Here is a 24075-nt window from a genome sequence, read left to right as displayed (position 1 = left end):
CCTTTCCTTTCAATGGGTGCAGACAGGAAGCCAGCACTCTCGTTGACATGGTAAGTCTTCCTGTCAAACTGCAGAGTGGGTTCATCCTCTGTGTCGTTGATGATGACTTTGGCCTGGGTGATCTCCCCCAGCAGGGCATAGGCTGGCATGCTGAGCTCCACGGTGAAGCTCTCCGTGTTCTCAAAGACATCATCATCATTGATAGCAATGATGCAGGCCTTGGTGTCCTCCCACTCATCAAACTGCACCTGCAAGGAAGTGAACAACAAGGGGTGTACATATGGGCTTGCAGCTGCAAATGCAGAAACCCTCCCTGCTCCCCTCTGGAAAGCACGAATGCCCTGAATCTGTGCTAATAATCACAGAACTTTAATTGTCCTGGTATGTTTCAGAGCTGTGCTTTACTTTTGTTCTCCTGGGACCCGATCCAAAGCCCACTAGTCAAAGGAAAGACTCCCAATGACCTCAGTGGGGTTTGGATCAGAGCTCTTGGGAGCTCCTGAGCTCAGTTCTTCACTGAACTGTCCCTTGTTCAGTCACCTACAGTGAATGCAAATGTACAAAGGGAATGCAAACCTCTACCATGCTCTCTTGCTTGTGTTTTGCACAGAGGGAAACAATTACACAAGGCAAAAGGCACTGAAGAATCAGGCCCCTTGATTCTGACCTCACACTAGGCTTGTGCTTGAGTAATTCCATTTACTTTAATGGAGTTACTCCTGATTGACACCAGCATGAATGAGATCAGAACCTAGGCAAGCCTGTATTAAACACGGTCTTGCAGAATATTCCCATACAGGGACTCTGTCAACATAAAACTCATACTTTAAAAGAATGTCCTCTCACCTACAGGCGCAAAAACACCTTAGATTCTTAAAACTGAAGTCATCTAAAAGTCTACTTAATGTTTTACCACTTATTTTACTAAGGTGGGTTTTTTTTTAATTCCATGAAGCTTAGATGATGAAAACTGACTGATCACTTTCAGTTTTTGGCTCTGATGTGCTAACTGAAAGTTGAAGTTGTTTAGGATGACAACATGGCAGAGAATTACTTGAATTTCAAAAAACTGGTTTCCCAGATTTTTTTTTTCTTAAAGTCATAAATATATTTCTATTAAATTAGTAAGTAATAGCTAACGCCAACTTAGGCCTGAAAATCAGGAGCAAGTCCACTGCTGGCAAACTGATGTCAGAGGGGACTCAAACTGACATTTTAAAAACAAATTTAAATGAAGGAATTTGACATTCAACATTAGAGTCAAAGATCTGAAGATGAGAAGGGACCATTAGAGCATCTAATCTGACCTCCTGCATACCAGTCCTGGTCTCACCAGTGCGACATACAGAGGCAAAATCAGCTCCCCTAACTCCTCTCACTATTCCCCAGTTAATATATCCAAGGATTGCTTTAGCCCTTTTTGCCACAGCATTGCACCGGGAGCTCATGTCCGAGTTGTATGTTCACTATGACCCTGTGATGGGGTAGACATACCCCACACTGGACAACAAGGGTTTAAGGAGCTGCTCTGGGCTCAGCCAGCCCAACCCCGCCACACCTGCAAAGGCACGTAGGGGCTGGAGCAGAACAGCTCATTTGTGGGCCGTGCACGGAGAAGAACAGACCTTCAACCCTCAGCTCCTGAGGATAAATAAGAGAAGGCAGGAGCTTCCCTGACAACAACTGCCTGAATGTCCCTGCCTAAGGGAAGGGAGGGCCTGATCCCGATGCAGCCTGAAATAGAGGTGTTCCTCCCTCTCTCCCCTTAACTTAGTTTGTGTGTGTTAATTCCCCTTGTTTTTGTTTATGGACTACCCCAGAAGTGACCTGGATGGAGAGCCATGTCACAAGAAGAGGCAAGGCACCCGAGAGGCAGAGCAGCCACTGGCTGCAGACCCCAATCAGGAATGAGTTGCCACACCATGCCCGACCATGAGGAGGCGCCAGCAGTGAGCCAACCCCTTCACAGACCCCAAAGTCTTTTTCAGTCGTTGCTTTCCAGGATACAGTCCGCCTTTCTATAGGTGTGACCTACATCTAGGAAGAAAAAATACACAACCTTACATATGGCTGCATTAAAATGCATTTTGTTACAGTGCAGCCTGTCCCCATCATTATTTACCACTCCGCCCACGTGGGCAGTGTCCTTCTAATGTTACACAGTGCAATGCACGTGCTTATTCTGTGGTGAGATGTTGAACTCTGCCACTTCCTTCTTCTCCTCCCCCACATGTCTCAGACATGTGAAGCAGGGCTATAACAGCTAAGGTAAAAGGATGAAACAGCAGAGTCCAGACATCCTTAGGAGAACACAGATCAGGTACAAGCAAATAAAAAACACGCTGTCTGATTCAGTGTATCAGGTTTCCATAGGGCTATTTCTGGGGGTATACAGTCCTTCCAGCTTGAATTTCCCAACCCACCTGGCCTGCATACTCTACGTAGTCCTGCTGTCCTGGCTTTGAACTGATGCTGGAGGTGGCAGTTCCCTGCTCCGTGCGGCACAGGACAATGGCATATTGATTGAGGTTACCGATTCTCTTCACCGTTACGCTGACAGAGCCAGCCTTCTCACTGACATTGTAGCTGGGAACGTACACAACACAAACACGGGAGATATGTTAGGCATGTCACTTAATGCACAAATGGGTGCTCAGGTAGGTACGAAGGTGATGAGCGCGGTATAAGAACAGAATGGAACAGACCAGGAGCCTTGTATGTTTTTAGTGATACTAAGCAAGCCCAAATCCAGTCTAATTCACGCCTCCAGGGAGGTGAGATCTGGAGATACAGTAAGGGTCTGACAAACATAAGGAGGCAAACTTTAATCTTAGATATATGGGTGCTACTCCCACCGATCACAAAGGTAACACATTGGATCTGCAGTCATCCCAAACTCAGGCAGATAAACGCTATACTCCACACTGTCATGCAGAGGCAGTGTGTCCTAGTGATTAGGCTACTGGACTGGGACTTGGGAGATCTCTTTCTGGCTCTGCCACTGGCCTATGGGTTACCTTGGGCAAGTTACTTCATCTCTGTGCTGCAGTTTCCCCATCTGTAAACTGGGGCTAATGACACTGCCCTCCTTTGTAAGGCACTTTGAGATCTACTGATGAAAAGCGCTGGGTAAGAGCTGGGTATTATTATGCTCTCTCCATACACACTCATAGTGATTTCTCAGCTGAAACTACTCGGTTCTATTTGGCTTCATTGTAGGACTGAATCATCACTTGGGATTGACCTTTGTCCGAGTGTAGCACCACAGGGCTTCGGACCTGACTGGGACTGCTGGGTGCTACTGAGATATACTCATAAATGATGATGATCTATCCCTATGGGATTATTCTCATATGCTAGGCCCACGCCACTTCCCAGCACTGCGGCATGAAAACCGAGGGCCAAAATCCGAAGTGAGTCTACGAGTCTATCTTCTACCTCCTTGTAGCCACCTCAGGGTCTTAGTTACACCAACTACTTACTGATGTGTAACTTAACTTCCACCCCACCCACCTCACCTCTGAATAAGGCCCTGTATGTCAGATGAGTGCTGTAACCCATAGGATAGCTTACCTGGTGTATTTAAAACTGATGAGAGACCACTGGATATGGAAGACATTGTCACTGACAACGCTGGGCTTGCTGTCTTTCACTAGAAACTGAAAGCTATCCATGGTTTCCTGAATCTTCTCTTCCAGCAACACGTACCGAATCAGTCCCAGGTTCACATCCTCTGTCGGGAAGAGACTCTCAGTGAGCCAATCCAGGCATTCATACATCTCTATGGGCCTGATTCTGATCACAAATTTGACACTGGTGCAACTCTAATGGCTTTAACAGTTATTTGTCATTCACACCAGTCCAAGAGCCATCCGAAATTACGCTGCATCTCTCTTGCTCTCTCAAAAAACTGATCCAATCTTTTCTTCCACAACTTAGAAAAAAAGGATTTTTTTTGGTAGGATTTTTTTTTTTAACTAAATTTGACTGGGACTATTTTAATACAAATTTGCTTAAGAAGAATTTAATTAAATCCCGTGGTCTGTATTTTGGTGTGTCCCTTTAAGACCGCTATATAGCTGCAGTAGCGTCTGAGCTTTGCCATAGCATTAAACTGACTCCTTGAACTCTGCCCATAAAATAATATTGGGTCTCTTCCTTTGTATTAGCCTGGATTTACTTTACGCAAGATAGGACAGACTTGGCTGGGGAGTTCTGATGAGAACCGATAGACAGAAACCTTGACTGTGTTTGCCCAGCGCCTAGCAAAATGGGGCCTTGCTCTTGACTGGCATCTCTGTGTTTTACTGTAATAGAAACGTGAAGGGCTAGATGGAGGTGTGACAGGTTGCCCTCCTTTAAGGTGCCACCTGATGTACTGGGATACTACTGAGCCTGCCTGGACCGCCAGCCTGGGAGCCCCTTTACCCGATCTTGCTGAGCCAGGCTCTTAAGCCTCTTCTAGCACACACACAGGCAGGGCCACACCCAGCTGCAGGAAGACACAGACACTGAGATCAGCTCTGGGAAGACCCCAGCACTAAGGTGTCCACCTCCCTTGGAGTACAGACCAAAGGTAAATTGTCTTACGCTGTATAGTAAGATCTACACAGTGCAAGCTCATAAAAATTCGCCCACTCCCTCAATGCGAAGAGACATATATGACAACTTCTCCCCCCCGCATAGAAATTGCACAAACTGGGTTTAATAATAAGCAAAACAAACTTGTTAACTATAAAAGGCATATTTTAAGTGATTGTAAGAGATAGCTAACAGAACAAAGCAGATTACTGAGCAAATAAAACAAAAACATGCATGCTAAGCTTAAAATCTTAAAGAAACTGTAATTTCTCACCCTAAATGTTATTTTAGGCAAGTTGCAGAGTTTCTGTAGCTTAGAGTTCCAGTTATTTCTTCTCACAGACTCGATCCCTGCCTCAGTCTGGACTCACCCCTGCCTTTCCCCTCAGGTTAGTTCCTTTGTCCCTTCAGGAACTTTTAGTCGTCCTTCTTCTTGGGTAGGCAATGGAGGAGAGTCCAGATTAACCCCCTCCCCAGCCTTAAAAGGGATTTACCTAAGGCAGGAAACCTTTGTTTGATCTCCATTCCCCTACAGAGGAAAAGAACCAGCAGTGTCCAAGGTGATATTTTGTATCAGGTGATCTTAGCACCTGACCTTGCAGTGTCAATGCAACTATAAAACCAGGCTTATTTGCAATGTCCACAGGAAGGAACTCCAGGCAGATGGGAGATCCAGTCTTCAAAGACTCATTGTCTTTTTCTAATGGCCCATTAGGTCTGATTGCTTACTGTCCGGTGGGCATTTCCCCAAGTACATACACACAGTTGTAACTGTTACATAATTAATATTCCTAACTCCAGATACAGAAATGATACATGCAAACAAATTGGATAATCGCATTCAGTAAATCATAACCTTTCCAATGGTATCTTACATGAGCCATCTTGCATAAAGTATATCTCAGTTATGCCATATTCATCTCAAACATATTTCTATGAAGAATATGGGGTGTAATGTCACAGGAGGGTTTACGCTCATCCTGACTAAGGGGAAGTGAAAAGCCACGTCTCTAAATGGAGCATCCAGAGAAGGCACTTTGAGATTCAAATTACTTCCCTGCTTCCACCTTGCAAGTCACCACAGTCCTGAAAAGGCTAGTTTTCCCCCGGCAAAATAAGACAAAGGGTAAAATTTTCAAAAGTACCCCAGTCAATTAGGAGTCTACGTCCCCTTTTCAAACCTTATTTTCCAGGAGGTTTAGGCTCCCAATTGCCTAAACCCATTTTGTAAATGAGAAATTTTACCCAATAGCACTATCAAGCCCTAATTAGCAATTATAACAATTATGTGTGTCTACATGACTGCCTTGCAGAAGGTGATCAGAAGAGTCAGGAGCACATTATCCAGCTAGGGTAACATTTTTCATAAGACAAGACAGGAAAAACCAGAAACGAGACCTTCAGAAGGCATTTTTAGCTCTTCAGCAAGTACCGCAAACTGCATCCCAAACATTTTCTCTCTCTTAATCTATAAAAAACTACTGGGGGATATTATTTGCACAGTGCAGCTCTTTAAAACAGCAAGCCTCTGCCATCAGTGCTGAAAAAGCTTGGAAATCTTTTTAAAAAAATCCAGCCATAAAACAAAATACTTCGAGATGGATAAAATACTTTTTCAAATACGTTAGAAAGCATGGGTGAGCACAACCCAAATTCTTACATTCAAACACACCCAGACTTTGGCGATGTTCAGATCCAGGTGCAAAATCTATGACTGGCCCTAATCAAACCATCAGCTCCACACAGCCCTGAACGCTGAGATGACTGGGATCTGGATTCAAGATCATCTCCACAGGAAACATTTGATTTATTTAACTGAGAGAAAAATCAAAGTTTGGGTTGTTTGGTTTTTTTAATAACCCCCCTGTAACCTTCTGACACGGGAGAGAAGGATCTTCCTTATTCTACTCTCCTGGCACTGGTGTAAATCAATAACTCCATTGAAATCAGGGATGGTACACATCAGAATCAGTCTGTCTGTGTTTCTTTCATACATGAGCTATTTTGCCATAGTGAAGAGGAATGGAAGGAAGTAAAGAGGAGGTCAGTAAACTGCAGTCCTGCTACCCTACCTTGTGTAAATGTAGTCACAGCTGTCCCTGGTTTCAGCTTGCTCTCCACGTGACCATGTTTGGGTCCAGTTGTTATCTCATAGATCAGCTGTTTGTCCTCTGTGTCAGGATCCATAGTCAACAGTTCCTTCTTGGTGATCAGATTTGTTGCCTGGATTAAAGCCACACCAAAGAGGTTACACAATTCCTGAGATGCGGTCTGAAAGAATTGATCTGTTGAACGTTACTCAGACAGGGAAAACCTCTGAGACTTAACAACACCAAGGACATGCAAAGAGTAGCCTAGGATAGACAGGGACGGAGGAGTCCTGTTAGTGCCTTAAGCAAAGGATTCAGATTCGGATTACGGTCTGATATGAGTTTGTGGTTTGAACAAAGGGAAATTTGTGCAAAATGGCCAAGTACGGTCTGGTCTGGTCTTGAATCAATGACAAACCTCTAAGTTTTACATTAAAACAACCTCTCAACACAGCTGGTTGAAACTCGGCTCAGGCATGCTTGCAGCTTTGAGAATGGCCTGAGTTTTGGGTTCCATTCAGAACATTTTGCACAGCTTTAGTGAACAAGTGCTACCCCTCTTTCATTGCCCTGTCACGTGTGTGTCTCAGTCCAGCTCTACTTTTTCTACGTTTCCTTAAGAGAAAACAACATGAATGGAAAATTGTGGCAATAAAACTCTGATGCCTGCACAATGCTTTTTAATAAGTCAGGCATGTGGAGTTGAAATAGCCTTCTCTTAATAATGTGTGAACCTATTTTGCTGTGAATAATTTGGAGTATTTCTTTACAACTTACACTGACTCCTCAAAATACTATCAGGCGTGTCTGTCCCTGATATCCTATTTGGAATTCAGCAAAAACAAACAAAAGTTAATGGGGGGAAGAAATCCCTGCATTGAGAAACATATTGGAATCATTCCTTTTGAGGCCCATCGGGGAAGACAGTTTCAGCCATTGCTGGCATACCACCACACAAAAAAGGGATACTTCCAGTCATCATGCAGTCTGCGAGTAAAAGGAATCTCCCTGGAACTTCTACTAAGTTCAGCCGATTTTGCTCTGTCAATGTCATGCCTGCAGACAATCAGCCTCCTGGTGCTGTCTGTACTCCAGTGGGAAACATCCATATAGCTATCCTTCCATGTTACAGAGTGCTGGCTGTCTGGGGAGATTTCTGAGGAGATGGGTTTAGCCCCTCCGTGGCAGTATCTCTATGAGGTACCTTTACCTCATCCCCTCCCGCCACCGTACATTGATTCCAATGTGCCCTCTGTTGTCATAACGCATTTCCCTAGACCAAGGCGGGTACTTGGGTTTTTGTTACTCCCATCACTGAAAGAGAAGTGATGAGACATTCTGGATTTTCTTCTGCCTGTCGCTCCCCTCCCTCTTTCCCTTCTTTCAGGAACATAATCAGGCTGGTTTTAACAAATCTAAACACAAGCTGTTACCTTGCCATCCATGTACTCCAGCCACTGCAGGCCCAAGTTGGTGACAATTCTGGGAGTCCCATCATCCACAGGGAGAATGTCCACTTTGAACCGCTGGGGCACCGCTGTCACAATCTAAGCAAGAGTCCCAACACAGAAGTGGCCATTTACGCCTCATACACATCATTGCTTAACATTAAACGGCCAGAGGCGTTATTTATTGATCTATCACTATGGGCATTCCGGATGTTTCACGGAAGGGGGCGTGGTCCATGCCTTGAAGAGCTTACATGATTAATCAAACCAAACACAGGGGCGGGGCGGGGCGGGGGAAGGTTTTCAAAATCTCTTTCTCCCACTGAAGTCAATGATAAAACTCCCATTGTTTTCAAGGGAAACAGAGGTAGACCCATGCTGAGGCTACTGAAAATCTCACCCCAAAGAGCTCCTGTCTGTTACTCCTATCTGACTGTCTTATCTATTTAGATTGTAAATTCTTCGGGGCAGGGTCTGTGTCTTACTATGCACCTCCAAGCACAATGAGGTCCTGTTCTCATTTGGGGCCTATCACTATTACTGTAATATAAATAATTACAGATGTTGAAACCAATTAATAAAAAAACCCTTGTGAAATGTTCCCTGAAACGCTCACAAACATACATTGAAAATACATTTGGAATGTATGTTTCAGAGACTTACGGCTTCAGGGATGATTTGGGTCTTTTTATCCCAAATATCTGCTAGGCAGAAGAAGTGGGAAAAGAATAACCAACAAAAGAGGGTGCTCATTAAATTAATACTCCCTGGTTTCAGCCTCTGGGATTTAATGCCTTTCTCTCGCAGTGGCAAAGCTAAATTGTGCTGCATTGCGATTTCACAGCGCTGTCTGTTCAGGGATGTTTTGTTTCCATTCTTTAAAAATACACTTTCCATTTTTCACTCGAACAACTCTCCTCTCACTCCGAGTCTGCAATAACCCCTCCACTTGCTATGCACTCTCAGCACTGAAATATCATGGGCCAGATCCTCAGCTGGTGTAACTTACAATAGCTCTATTGATTTCAATAATTCAGAGAGATTTCTGGTCTTCTGAGAGCTTCTACCGGCTCCGAAAGGCTGAAGAGCCAAGAAAGCCTCACCGCCCTGAGTCAGGTGAGCCAGCACATAATTAACCAAAGAATACCCGGTGCCGATACTGCAATGGCAGACAATATTTGCTGCTATTCAACGTGATGCTGGCTGTCTATAGCATTGCCGCACTTTGCAGTCAGTAGCGCTGTTTCTTTACATTAGTGAAGATGCAAAGAATTTTTCCTCTCTTGTCTCAGCCGTTTGAATGGACTAGATCAGGGGTGGCCAACCTGAGCCTGAAAAGGAGCCAGAATTTACCAATGTACGCTGCCAAAGAGCCGCAGTAATATGTCAGCAGCCCCAACATGAGTGCCCCCCACCACTGCCAGAGCCTCCCGTCCACCGGCAGCCCCGCCAATCAGCACCTCCCCTGCTCCCCACACCTCCTGATCAGCTGTTTCGTGCAGGAGGCTCGTGGGGGGGGGAGAAGTGGGAGGAGCAAGGGCACGGAAGGCTCAGGGGAGGGGTGGAGTGGGGGCAAGGCCTGTGCCAGAGCAGGGGGTTGAGCCGTGAGCACCCCCCGGCACATTGGAAAGGTGGCGTCTGTAGGTCCAGCCCTAGAGTCGGTGCCTGTACAAGGAGCCGCATATTAACTTCCGAAGAGCCGCATGCGGCTCCGGAGCCCCAGGCTGGCCACCCCTGGACTAGATGATTTAAGATTACACTGAAATGTACCGCTGGGCAAAGCACAAGGCTACTACTCCACACGATGCTGCAAGAGATCTAGAACTGCGTCGGGATAAATGGTCGATCCTCAGCCAGCTCAAATCGATGTAGCTCTGTGGATTTCAGCGCTTTTTTTTTTTGTTTTTTAAACTGTTGGGGTCAGATCCTCAGCGACTGTAAATTCACATCGCTCCACTGAACGCAACAATCTGCATAATGTCAGCGCATGGGCACGTGCATACACACACTTGGCCACAAAAGACACTTTAAAATCATGAAGCACACACCAGCTAGCACACCCAAACATACGGTCAAAGCACTCCACGAGCACACAAGGACATGGTGGAACACCAGCGTCAAACCACACTAAGGTCATGGAGCTCTGCCAGTTTACACTCGCTGAGGATCTGGCCCCGAAGGTATAAAATGCAACAGCCAAGAGCCACTGGACATGTTCAGGGAGGTTTACATCACTTCTAGGAAATCTCTTTCTCCCCACCCCTCCATCCTCCCTTACCTCCTTCCCTCCATCCTCCGCAATGAAAAGGGGATTGGTCCCATCGGACACCGTGAAGGTGAAGCGATCCTTCAGGGAGTTGCTGCCGTCGTGGCTGTAGCAGACCCGGTTCTGGTAGATGTCGTCCATAGTGAAGGTGGCCGTCTGGCGATAGTGTTGCCCGTTGCTGGTGCGTTCAATCAGACCGTGTCGAGGAGGCTGCACGATGGTGAATGTAACCGATTCCGCCTGTCCAAAGGAAAGGGGTTGGTGGGGAAGGTTGCAAAGCTGGTAAAATTTCCTTGTGGGAGTGGTGGGTTACTTGGGTCAACAGAGCTGGAGAGGGATATGACTGGGTTTTAACTTTTCACCCATCTTCCTTCCAGGGACAAGAGTTCAAAGAAGTAGAGAAGAGCCACTGTGCACTGAGCCAGCTCAGCACGCTGGCCCCACTGAGCCAACCACCCTTTCCCAATGTCACTGTCTCCAGGAGGACATCAACAGTGGTCACATGAGAGTCAGTCAGGCTAGATCGGACCATAGGTTCACCTAGTCTGACATGCTGTCCCCATACTTCATGCAGTCGTAGCACACAGGCACGCTCATTCTTTTCACAGGAAAGTGCAAGTTGCTTATTCTGTCAGTGAAAGACTGTTGTCATGTCCACAGGACATGGTCCCACGGCTCAGGTTAAGGAATGACACACTCAGAAGCCGGGTGCTTGGTCCAGCATAAGTTCCCATTGTGCCCAGATGAGGCAGCTGGGGACTTCTCTGTTTTAAGTGAAGTCATCAGAGCCAGCTCTATGCCCCCCTCGTAGAAATGCTTCAGCATTACAAGTCTAGGCCATGTCAGTTACAGCAGCCCTGTGGCTGCTTTAACTTGTGCCCTGGGCTTGCTTAGCTCCTAGTGAGACCCAGGAGAAGGGAATGAAGAAAGGTGACTTGCATCTATCCCCTTCATCTGTGCCAAGCTAAGCTGAGCTCAAAAAGGGATAGAGCCCACAAGGTTTATAGAGGAGATGGGGGTGGGGTTTAGGTCCTAGACCAATGATGGTTTTTCTTTGCTACACATAGAAGGGAGACACAAGAAATGAAGTATGACATTTCTCGAGCCAAGACTTTGCTTTATTCAGACATCATTTCTCACACAGACCTACCCTCCTCCCAGCTGTTTGTTTGAAGCTGTCTAGCCCCTGTGGTCATACAGAGTATGTGCTGGGAGGAAAGACATTAGTTTGAATCCCTCTGATTACAAACGCCGCTGTGCAACAGCACAGGGGAGAGAGGATATGGAAGCGATGCGTGCCTTACCTCTGTGTCGGCATCTGTGGCTTTCAGCTCAAACTCCGTGATGGTTTTTCTCACCCCTTCCTGCACCCGCATCCCAGGGCTCTGCACCACTGGCAAGGAGTCATCTACTGGGTTTATGGCGATGTCAAATGTCTGACTGACCTGGGAAAGAAAGAAAAACAGACCTTTTCTGACAAATACATTCTACTCAGGATATGTCTGAATCGAAGCAACAACGTTATGAAGAGCCAATGGGGACAGCTCATAGGTAATGCTGCAGATTGTGTGTGTGTGTGTGATGGTTTCTTCAGCTGGCCTGAACTCTCTGTCACCCTGCTACCCCTCTGCCACTTCCCAGCTCCACCTCACACACTAAATGTGTTCCCTCAGTGACACATCTGACCTCCGTCCGTATGACTAGCAAGAGTACACGCCAGTGCTAAATTAGAAGCTCAGGAGTCAAAGCTTGTTTCATTTTATTTTTTTGGTGTAACTATGTCTCCCACATGACATCAGGGGAATTTACTCCCAGCACATCCATCAGTCCGGAATCAACCGTCTGCATCAACTCAGAGAACCACGTGCTCAGACCTACCTCATTCACTCCATCAGAGACGGAGAAGGTGAACGCATCAGCATGCTTCTCCGCCTCACTGGTGTGGATGTACTGGATGCTGCGCGAGGCCAGGTCTGCCTGGCTGAATGAGTTAATCCTTGTGCCTGGACCAAAATGATAGGAAAAATGTACAAGAAAAATGATGAAAAGTAAAAAGAGCAGGAAACCCAAAACAACCTCTAGGAAGGACAGAAACGTGTCGCATACATAGCTCCAGCACACAAGTGGAAGGAACATAGGGTGGGTCTTTCACAAGCACGCACAGTTGGCCTAACTCTGCTCGCACTGAAGCTAATGGGAGTTTTACTGCTGACTTCAATGGAAGGAGAGTTAGGCCAATGGTGAGTGCTCCTGCAAATCCCAGCTGTGCTGTTCTCCCATCCTAAAGGATGAGATTATATGAAGTTGAGTAACATTCTCAGCAGACTGACCGGGGCATGGTCATGCAGAGTATCTGTGGGGAATCAGTCTATGAGGAACAGTAAATCCCACAGTTCTATTATCTCTCAGACAACAACCCAAAGAGGTTTTGTTGAACATGGGCAAAAGGTTCTCACAGCTTTATTTGGCATAAGAAAAGATCCAGGATAAAATTTTCAAAAGTGGAGGAGCTGCAGGAAAAGAGGAACAGCCTTGCACATGTGGTGGCTGTGTTATGGACTGTCCTTGAAATTGAAAAAAACTTTCACACCAAGTACATACACAAGAGAAGTGCCAAAAAGAGGGTCGGTATTGAGAAATGTGGTCACACTTAGTAGCGTACTCAGAAGAGGACTCCCCAGCCAGGAAGCCAGAATCTTTAGCCAGGTTCTCTGAATATTAACCTGATCCTGAAAAAGTAATAAGTAATGCATGATGTATATTAACATTTTATTGTAACTTTGCCTTAATAAAAAGTTTCAAAACCAAACAAAAACCCTAGGCTCCATTTTCAAAAGTGCTTAGGCACTTAGATATTTTAAAGTATTTAGGTGCCTACTGATGCAGATAGATGCCTATAGTGGGATTTTCAAACACATGCAGGGGCCTAATTCCCACTGATTTCAATGGTGCTTTTGAAAATTTTGCCCATGATTGAAAACACCCGGACAAAATTGGCGATCTGTGTTTCATAACAAATGGCTATCAATTAGCGGTAGGCAAACTTCAAACCTTCAGCGGTTTGGTTTAGATAAGCAACACAAAAAGAGGATGTTTATCCAAAGCTTATTTGGCGCTCATTAGGTTAGAAAGCCTGTGAGAACGGACTCTCTTCTGAGAGCTCCCGTATTTTTTGCTTAGAGCTGGGGCCAGTTACACCATGAGAACAACCTCCTTCAGAGTATTCCCTCACATCAACGTCTGATGCCTTCCAGGGTCTGAAAGAGCTGTGGTACTAGAACCAGCATGCTTAAACTAATGAGAAAAACGTTAATCCAGCTATTTCCGACTTCCAAAGTATGATGTTCAATGTTTGGTTTGCATTTTAGGCAAAAGGTTTGGAGGAAAGAAGAACACTAACTGCTTATTCCTACTTTCGTTTCTTTCTAACACAAAGCTGTAAGGGCACAGACTGCTTTCTGAAAACACAGCAGGGATTGACAGTCCATTAATCTAATGAAAGGTCACACTGAAAAAAAAGATAAACATAATCTAAGCCAAAGGAACATATTGTTTGAGGATACAGGTTTAGAGTAATTCATTAGATAGGATTAGAGGACACATAATATCCTGGGATAACTGGCACTGGAAGGCAACAATAAGATTTAAAGATTGAATTTGCAGCGAATTGTTTTGTAAGTCTGACAGAGGGGACAAAAAAGCTACTGGCAGGTCTCTGGAAAAGGTTTGTTTTGAAAGTACTTAAATATTAGGTAATTCATGCAAAAGTGTATTAGCAAATTCCAGGGCTCAAAGCAGTCTCCCATAAAGCTTTTGCTGATTCAGTATATGGCACATCGTACCTTGGGTATCTGGATATGTCTTTCTTTCAAACTTTGTGATTAAATTCCCACATCTTAAGCATTGCTGAGAAAGGGGTTGGAGTTTTCGTACCAAAACACATACAGGGCAAGATACTGAGGTAAAAACAAGTATTTTGGCTGCTGGGCATATCCACTGACAAGGGATGCTGGTTGTGAATTTTTGAGAAGTTCTGGAATCAGTTCTTAAGCGTAGGAAAATGAGTCCCCAAGTTATACGCGGTATGAATTTCAGTTTAGTGACAGAGGAGCTGCAAGTTATGTGCACTAGGGTTGTCTGAAATAGTGGGTTACAAGAAAGGGAGATTCACAGAAGCCGGTAGCATGAGCTGGATTGCTGAGTAAAACCCAGCAGGTGAGGTTACTATGAGTCCTAAACTCCCCAAGCTGTGGAATAAATAATCCTCTCTGTGGGTCCCAGATCATGCCTCATCTCCTTTGGCCTTGCTTTTAAGCTCCCTGGGTTAATGGTTGTTTGAGATCTCATCCAGGATCTAATTCCAGGCAGACATTTTTCAAGAAATGAACTTCTAAAAACCTTTAAATCCCTGAAAACTTGTGTTCCGTAGAGGACGTGACAGAGCAAGAGAGTGCTTTACAAACCTGAAAAGGAGTCCTTGTGGCACCTTAGAGACTAACCAATTTATTTGAGCATGAGCTTTCGTGAGCTACAGCTCACTTCATCAGATGCATACCGTGGAAACTGCAGCAGACTTTATATATACACAGAGAATATGAAACAATACCTCCTCCCACCCCACTGTCCTGCTGGTAATAGCTTATCTAAAGTAATCGTCAGGTTAGGCCATTTCCAGCACAAATCCAGGTTTTCTCACCCTCCACCCCCCCACACAAATTCACTCTCCTGCTGGTGATAGCCCATCCAAAGTGACAACTCTTTACACAATGTGCATGATAATGAAGTTAGGCCATTTCCTGCACAAATCCAGGTTCTCTCACTCCCTCACCCCCCTCCAAAAACCCACCCCCATACACACACAGACTCACTCTCCTGCTGGTAATAGCTCGTCCAAACTGACCACCCTCCAAGTTTAAATCCAAGTTAAACCCCCCCCCAGATGTTCTGGAGGGGGGTGAGGGAGTGAGAGAACCTGGATTTGTGCAGGAAATGGCCTAACTTCATTATCATGCACATTGTGTAAAGAGTTGTCACTTTGGATGGGCTATCACCAGCAGGAGAGTGAATTTGTGTGGGGGGGTGGAGGGTGAGAAAACCTGGATTTGTGCTGGAAATGGCCTAACCTGACGATTACTTTAGATAAGCTATTACCAGCAGGACAGTGGGGTGGGAGGAGGTATTGTTTCATATTCTCTGTGTATATATAAAGTCTGCTGCAGTTTCCACGGTATGCATCTGATGAAGTGAGCTGTAGCTCACGAAAGCTCATGCTCAAATAAATTGGTTAGTCTCTAAGGTGCCACAAGGACTCCTTTTCTTTTTGCGAATACAGACTAACACGGCTGTTACTCTGAAACCTTTACAAACCTGGTGATGCAGCATGTTCCAGGTGACCCAACTGCGGCTGTTTGGTGATTCTGTACAGGAGAGCTGCAGGCTCGCTGTCCTGGTCGGTGGCGGAGAGCTGCAGCGTTGTGATCTTCTTCACTGAATTTTCATCCAAGACCAGCCCTTTGTTCGCTATGATGGATGGGGGGAGTCTGTCCTCTGAAAGCAGCAGGGGCAAAATGGTTTGAATTATGATACAATCAGCTTCCCTTCCTTGGCTTTACACACACACCCACACACACACACCCACCACGTAGCAAAAATTTTCAAAGACAAATAATTTTTACCTGAATATTTTGGGCATGATTTACATGATGCTTTACTCAAAAGTCACCAGAGCAGGTCAGTGGTGGTTACATCACAATGGGCCTGACTCAAAACACACTCAAGCAATGGAGAAGGCCCCCCACATGAATAATGAACTGCTCTTTTAATGAGCGATTCCTTCCCAGGCCCCAGTTTCAAAGGGTTTTGAGTTGCCAATAAACGAAAACCAAATCATCAAGATTTTTTGCTTAGAGATTTATTTAAATTATGATAGGATGTCTTTCTAAAAGATATGCTTCCAGCACAACCAGAAGTTATGGGCTTGATGAAACAATTGATGAGTGGAATTTTATGGCCTGTTGGTCAGATGAGATTATAAGGTCTATGGGTGAGTTTCTGTGCTGTGCTGCTAAGAATCCAGCAGCTGGTGACTGTCCTTCCCAGTTCTTGCACCAGAGAAATTCTTCCCGACAGATCTAGGCCTTTTAGGGCTCCTTTACGCCACTCCCTTTATCTGGCCGGAGCAGGGGTGAGAATCTCACCGTATTAATCTATGATCTTTCATAGCTAAGAAAATATTGCTTACATAGCATCTTTTACCTAAGACACTAATATAGAATGACTGGTCGACCAGTTTGTTGCCTTCTGCATCGATCACATCAAAGTTGAATGCAAAACTCCCTCCAGGCTCCCCCTTCTCATGACTATATTCCACTTGTCCTGGAGAGAAGGGGAAAAAGAAGTGGCTTCATACAATATAAGCTGCAACACTGGCTGCTGTGACCTATTTTGGAATCTGCCTAGCTGGCAGAACATGGGGGTTGCTACAGTTTCCAGATTTGTGTATCAATTTTTTCTCTCCTTTTTCTCCTTTTGAGAGAGAGTTTTTAAACACTTGGTTATTGAAAATAAATTCTCCCTTCACAGATCGGTCTTCTGCTACTTTTCTTTCTCTCCTCTCCCGGCTCCACATCATCATCCCTCATTGTAAAGATTTTGGCTATTTTAGAAATACAACTTGATGCTAGAATCGGTGATTAGCTAAAATATCTTTAGCTTAATGTTGCATGGGAGGGAATGGGGGGGGGTGGTATTACAACATTTGCAGACATGCCCAACCTGCTCACAGATCAACTAGAACCAGATGGTGGGTGGGATTTTCAAAAGTGCTGAAGTGATTTAGGAGCACAATTCCCACTGAGTCAATGACACTGGTGCTCCTAAGTCATGTGGGCTCTTTTGAAAATCTGTGTCTAACTCATGGGTCAGAACACACTGTCCAGGAGCGACTGGACTAGTTGTCCTTATAAATTGCATCCATATATATCTATAATTTTATAATAATTTTAGATTTATGTTTTATGCCTTGACTTTTTCTCATTACATTGGGATTTATTGGGACAACAAAATACCATGTAAGTCTTGCTCATTACACAGGTAATAATCTTATTGTTACCCTGTTCTCCCTCGACCTTTTGTATCTACCTGCAGTCTCTCATCGTACATTTAAATTATGAACTCTTGTCTTTATGCATGAGTACAATGGGCAGCATAACTGGCCCTGATTGGCATCCCTCCAGATGTTACCACAATACAAATTAAGAGGAAGAGCCAGGCAACTGTCTGTCTCTCTAATTTATGCCCTTATTTGCTTTAATGAGTTAATTTGCACCTTTGTTGGGAGGTGAAAACAGATTCCAAATAGCACCACCTCTTAAAGTCACACTACTATCCCCTTACTGCCCACTCTTTCAAACCCCATACACGCCCTCTCCTACACGCAAACACACATTCAATGTGGCCCTAGATATATGCAGGCTGATTTTTTAAAAAAAGCTTTCAGGAACAGTTCTATGAGTTTTACATTAACCCAGACAATGGAGACACTATCCCTAATTATCCTGTAACAAGACATGACCCTTAATTACAAGAATCCAACAAAGACAAAAAAAAAGAGAGTATGTGTACTTTAGATGAGAAAGATTCAGTTCACAGTTCTCATTTAAAGCAGATTATAACTGGTGCTCTCTCTCTCATTACTATAGGCAAAATGAGTCTTTTCGTTGTACATTCTATTCCTTTGGGGGGGTTGTGAAAGAGCTGGCAAAAGTTAGTTTTATTTATTGGAACTGAAAGGGTCAAGAAATTTGCTCACCTTTATTTATATCAGCTTGGGTGAAACTTTTGATGGGTCCCTTCACAGAGATCTGGACCAGGTTATCAATTTTAGTCATCTGCAGATGTCCAGTACTAGGATCTTTCTTCAGGACATATCTGACCTTCAGGTCATCCGAATCAATAGTTGTAGCTTTTAAGTGCTGACCTGTGATGTGTGCTACGGAGCCTAGATAGTAACAGAAGATACATAAACAGCCCCACTCAATCCTTCCAAATCGCTTGCCAAATCATTTTGAAAGACTGGATTCCATTATTTATAAACAACGTGTTACATATTTAGAGATTTTGTTCTTTCAAGAAAGCTCCACTTATTTCCCTCCAAGGAAAGCACTGTTGGTCCAATTTTCAAATGAAAAGATAGCTTAGTAGGTAGCCTAAATCCTGCATCGGGATGCTCAGTTTAACATTTTCTTATTAGGTGCTGATTTGAGTACCCAAATGTCAGTCCTGTTAAGGAGCCCATACTTGAAATTCAGGCTCCTCAGAGCTTGGCACTTCACCAACATGTGGGACCGACATCAGATCTAGAGTATTGGCGAATGTGTGTGTCCTTAACAACCTTGTAAAAATACCAGTACAATATAGCCTTAAAAATCTTATCCTTACTTATCCCAAACTCCCTATTATCCCAAATATGCTCACGCCCAAAAAGTTCAGTGGGAGACCTGACCCTGTTTCAGAAAACAGGAGCTCAGACAAGCGTTGCTCAGATAATCAGCTAGTGAGGGATGGGACATGCCTCGAAGGAAGAGGATTACTTGGGGGCTGGAGGGTTAGGGCACTTCTGATGCTCCACTGTTGCAGATCTTAGAAGCATGGAGTCTCATTCCTAAGCATCACAGCAAAGGACCTTCATGTCCTGTCCATGTGGGGCATCAAAGCACCCACAGCACTTCCCTCCTCATTCTGAACCAAATCCTTTCCCAGTCCTCTCATCCCTGAATACAGCATGCAAAGCCCACTGGCTAATATCAAGCTCCCAACGAACTGATGATTTCTGGTGTACCCTGGCACGTCTGAATATTCAAAGGCTGCACTGAATTATTCTGGATCTGGGGATATGGCAGTGGGTAATTCTGAATTCTAGAAGAACGGCTCATAGCTTTAGAGCAGCTTTCACTGTCTTCGCCATGTGACAGGGTGGAGACAGCTGGAGTTCCACTTTGGGCAACTCAGTACCAGGAAGTTTGGAGACAGTACAAAGAACAACAGACTGACTACGGGGCCAGAGGAGAAAATATTGAACTATGTTAACAGGCCCGATTCTCCTCTCACACCCATGATTATCAAGGTAAACCCCACCGATGCCACCTGAATTACTCCAGCGTAGGACTGCTATGAGAAGAGCATGAGCTCCAATTATAGAGGTTGGCTAAGGAGCGGCAAAGTGTGGGGCAGAAGGAGAAAGGACATGATAGCTATCTACAAATATTTCAAGGGGAGCTGCCAGGAGGGAGAGGAATTACTTGGGGAGGTTCAGGACAGTATGACTAGGAGAAATGAATGACATTTTCAGAAAGGTTGGTTAAACCTGATCATCAGGAAAATACTGCTAATGAAGAGCTCTGGCAGGCTGTAGAAGCGTCAAGGGGACATGGCAGGAGCCCAACACTTAAGACATTTAAAACTAGACTAGACAAAGCACTTCAACTGCAGGGAACTTGCCACCTGAGGTTTGACAGATCGCCCTTGCCTGCACCATTTTTAACTTTTATTAGTCCTTTGACATGTCAAGCAACTTCTGTTGCTGTTCCTTGAAGCACAGCAATTTTAAAGGTTTCCTTCTCCCCTCCCTTCCCTCCTTCTTTCACCATTCCATCAGTTTTAAAACCTTTTTGACTTACTGGGACAGAAGCATTGGTTGAGATGTACAAAGCCAGCTTTGGGATTTAAACACGCACACTTCTGATTACAATCAATAGGAGGTGTGTGTGTCTAAATGCCTTGGCCAGCTTTGAAAATCTTGACCATTCGTTTCTATCAAGCTTGTTAGTCTCTCCACTCACTCCGTACCAGCTGAAAGCTGCAGGCCCCTGTTCACAGCTAATCTGGGTGGCTCATTCTTTGGCAGCTCCACAGAGAACTCCACTCTCCCCATCTCAGTGTACAGCCCATCCGTGAGAGAGAATCGGAACTCATCTGTCTGCGTTCTGGAACTCCCCCGCGTGTAAACAATCAGTTGGTCCAGGACATCCTGATAGGTGAAAGAGGAGCCCTGAGACAGAACACGCCCATTCTCCAGAGGCTCTGAGGAAGACTGTCTCCTGAGGAGGTGACCTGAGGAAGAATAGGCACATTAAACATAAATAGCCACATGGGAGTCTCTCTGATTCTCAGCATTAGTGTAACATTCCAACATCAAAAACACTATGGGCTGGATTCTCTACTGCCCTACCACTTGTGTGCTCCTTGACACCTGGGATGCCAGGCATTAACCACTACCTTTCCACACCCACTTGGCACAGGTGTTGTAAATCACTACTGAAGGCACAGGATGATGGAGTCTCTGGCCCTTTGATTCCTTACTACAGCTGGGAGAAATTTTGTGACAAATAGTAAATTCGCCCCCAAAATGCTTTTTTTAAAGACATTATTTAGGACATTTGGATCGAATTTGGTGAATTGTGTTGGCTGGAAAAAATGAAAACAAAAACATTGAAAATGGCAAAATTAATTATGGCAAAAAAAGTCCAAATTGACATTTGAAATGTTTTGTTCAACCTGAATGGAACTGTTTTGGTTTTTCATTCCATTGAGAAAAATGGAAAAAAATCAGTTTTTGTGAGAAATTAACGGATTTATTTCATTTTATGTTTCAGTTAGCTGGCCACACTGAAAGATCAATTATTCACTGAGAGTCCTTTCCTGACAACCATAGCTTGCTTGAGAGAGCCTCAAGACATTGCTTGTGGCTTTCTGATCACTACCAGATCTGGTTAGAATTTGACTTTGTCCAGAGGCTGGCCTGCTCAGATCCTCTGCCTCTCATCTCTTAGATGTAATGATTAGTTAAAATGTCTGCTGTAGTTTCAGTTGAATTTGGCATTTATTTCCTGTTTTAAAGTGTTAAGCAGTGTTTCCTGTGCACAGTTCACTTATACCTGTCAGGTGACTACTTTGCATTGGTAGGTATATCCTGGAGGCCCTTGTATTCTTCTTGAGTTACACTGGTTCAAGTGAGCTAAATGGATAGGTGTGGTGGAGAGCAGCAGCACTGAGGGCCAGATTTTAACAGGTATTTAGATGCTTATGGCTGGCTTATTTAGATGCCAGATTTTAACAGGTATTTCGAGTGGGATTCTCGAAAGCGCCTAGGTGCCTAACTCCCAGGGGAATTTAAAAATGTGGTCCCAAGTCCCTGTACAAGTGTTTCAGTCCCCAGCAGATGGCCTGAGATCCCTAGGCTGCCCCACTGAGCTCTGGCCATCTGGATTTGTGGAGTCCAAGTTCCCTGTCTATTCTGGGAGGTGGCAAACCCCAATGGAAAAGTTGTAGGAAACACTTCAAACTGAAACTCATGGAGTTTTCTGTCTGCACAGGGGAAGCGATAGACCATCGTTTGTCAAATCAGTCTGCGACTTCTGGGGGAAAGGATCATTAACACAATGCACTTCCATCTAGTCTTTTAACACATCCCACCCCCACCGGACAAAGCCAGCATTTGCAATGGAGACAATAGCGCTAGCTTTTACCTCGGCCACTACCCTTTAAAAACTTTCTCTCTTCTTAAAAACAAAGATATATGAACTGGGAGTCTTTAAAACTCCCATCAAGTACTTAAAAACCAATTCCAAGAGAACTGGTGATTATTCTGGATCAGGCGATCAGCACCATTAAAGATGTCTACACACAGAGCCATGCTGTGTCCAGAGACTCTGTTCTTCAGACAACACGGGCATGCCAGCAGGACGGATGGGACAAATGCTGTCAGAACAGTTACTGACAACTGTGCTTGACCGCCTGTCTAATATGCAATGACTGGCAGAACCATGTCAATTGAGAGTTTTGAGGACTGGCTCTTGGGATTCATTTCTGGTGAGGGCAAGTTTCAGAGAATCTTAGACTATTTTTCTCAGGTTTTAAGTGACAAAGGTCTGATTATGCCCACTAGGGACTGGTGTGCACTGGGGGCAGAGTGGATCTGCACTGGCCCAGCTGGAGCTCCAGGAGGGATGGTGCCAGAGTAACCTGGTGCATAGGAGAGGCATGCTTGCTACACCATCCATTAGACGGGTACTGCAGAGGCTTCCCTCCTGGGCCAGCTGATTCAGCTGGCCAGGGCGGGGGGAAGTGTGGTCTTGATCCCACCTCCTCCCTTTCCATTTAGAGGTGCTGGAGACTGAACTGTGGGGTATTGTGTGGAGAATAGGGGAACGATTGCAACTACAACTACAACCCAACCCCTACTAAAAAAAAAAAAAAAAAAACTGCAAGAATAAGTTGTTGTAAATAATGAACAGCAGGTTTCGGGCTGCTGCAAGTTATTATTTCCTGGCTTCATATCCAGAGCTACACATCAGTTCAATCAGCATCGGAGGAACATGCAGAGGAATGGTTTACAGCTCAAGTGTTTGCTTTGGCATATAGAACAAAAGGATCCCATATGCCCCAGCAAAGCATAACACGGTTTTATTATTATTCTTTGACAGGTAATTTTCTCCATAGTGAAAATATATCCCAGCACTCTGTGCATTGCACGCGCTCTCTGCCGGGGTTACAAAGGGACCCATTCCAGCGGTATGCAGCAGTTAAGCTGGCTTCAAAGTGCAAGAAGTCTGACAGGTTAGCAGCGTAGCTGTGTGTGCCCCCCACTCCAAAGTTGTTGTCAAGTTGTTCTGCCCCTTGAATTCAATAAAGAAAAGGAGGCAGGAAGACCGGGTAGTGGAAAGGTGGGGGTGGCCTGGGTTAACTTGAATGTCTCCTGTAGGGTCAGATCCTTAGCAGAGTACCAATCTGTGTAGTTGGGCCAGGACTGAGGGCAATGCGGGTGGCATCCTCTCCTAAACTGGCAAAGCAGCTGAGCAGCTGCTCCATGGAGGTTTCTTCAGCCCAGTGGATGAAGTAGCCCTGCGCTCCCCTACTGCAAGCCCCCTGTTGAAAGGATGCCAGCAGGCTCCATGTAGCAGCAGCTCTTCCAGCTGCTGCTTCCCTTCAGACCCATGCCATGCAGAGGCAGTACTCCTGTGCGTCTCCCACTCCTTGTCAGGTGACATCCCCCCGCTTGCATGGCCAGGCGGAGCTGGAAGGCCAGGAGGAGGGGAACGGAGTTACCTGATCACTTTATAAATCGATTATTCATTTTCTAGTCAGAATGCAAAGTAAGCAGGGAGAGAGGCTTGTGTGCCGTGGTGATGAACTCCGTGCTGGCCACCGCCACTGAACTTGGCCCCCGGCTGCGGATAAAACCCATGTCTGGGGATGCTGTAGCAGGGCAGGCTGATGGAAAAGAGCAGCCTGAGAGAGATGGGTCTGGTGGTACTGCCACTCTCCCGCCCCAGACCAGTCCCTCCTCCCCCTAGCCATAGACCCGGTGTCTCCTCCAGCACAACATCCACCAAAAGGCCTCTAAAAACCCTCAGGAACTGGCCTGTCACGAAGGGTTAAATCGCCCCTGGATTAGCCAGCACATATGTATTTTACGTGAACAAATCAGGCCTGTCTCAATTCCACCTATGCTCGGTCTTACCATGGTCAGGTTTTTTGGTAACTACAAAGACCAACTGCTCATCTGGAGTGTCCAAGTCCTGCAGGCTTAGGGAGGTATTGCTGATCACCACCCCCGAGCTGCCGTGCACTCTGACAGGCACCAGCGTCATCTTCGGGGGCTCATCATTCCGCCGCTACAGAAACACAAAGA

The 24075-nt window shown here is 45.2% G+C and overlaps 1 protein-coding gene across 1 annotated transcript in view; it reads right to left on the bottom strand.

Moving 5' to 3' along the window:
* Positions 1-24075, bottom strand: part of FRAS1 (Fraser extracellular matrix complex subunit 1) — a 301544-nt gene that overhangs the window by 32086 nt on the left and 245383 nt on the right. Inside the window, exons 43-55 of the mRNA XM_077814356.1 lie at positions 23905-24058; positions 20232-20495; positions 18196-18384; positions 16641-16760; positions 15753-15932; positions 12264-12388; positions 11690-11830; positions 10398-10625; positions 8105-8218; positions 6654-6804; positions 3574-3733; positions 2424-2586; positions 2-248 (exon numbers count right to left, since the gene is read on the bottom strand). Of these exons, the coding sequence (XP_077670482.1) occupies positions 2-248; positions 2424-2586; positions 3574-3733; positions 6654-6804; positions 8105-8218; positions 10398-10625; positions 11690-11830; positions 12264-12388; positions 15753-15932; positions 16641-16760; positions 18196-18384; positions 20232-20495; positions 23905-24058 (2236 nt within the window). The remainder of the gene's footprint in view (position 1; positions 249-2423; positions 2587-3573; positions 3734-6653; positions 6805-8104; positions 8219-10397; positions 10626-11689; positions 11831-12263; positions 12389-15752; positions 15933-16640; positions 16761-18195; positions 18385-20231; positions 20496-23904; positions 24059-24075) is intronic.

This window comes from Eretmochelys imbricata, chromosome 4, assembly GCF_965152235.1.
Source record: "Eretmochelys imbricata isolate rEreImb1 chromosome 4, rEreImb1.hap1, whole genome shotgun sequence".
NCBI lineage: Eukaryota > Metazoa > Chordata > Testudines > Cheloniidae > Eretmochelys > Eretmochelys imbricata.
This window is presented reverse-complemented; position numbering and strand designations above follow the sequence as displayed.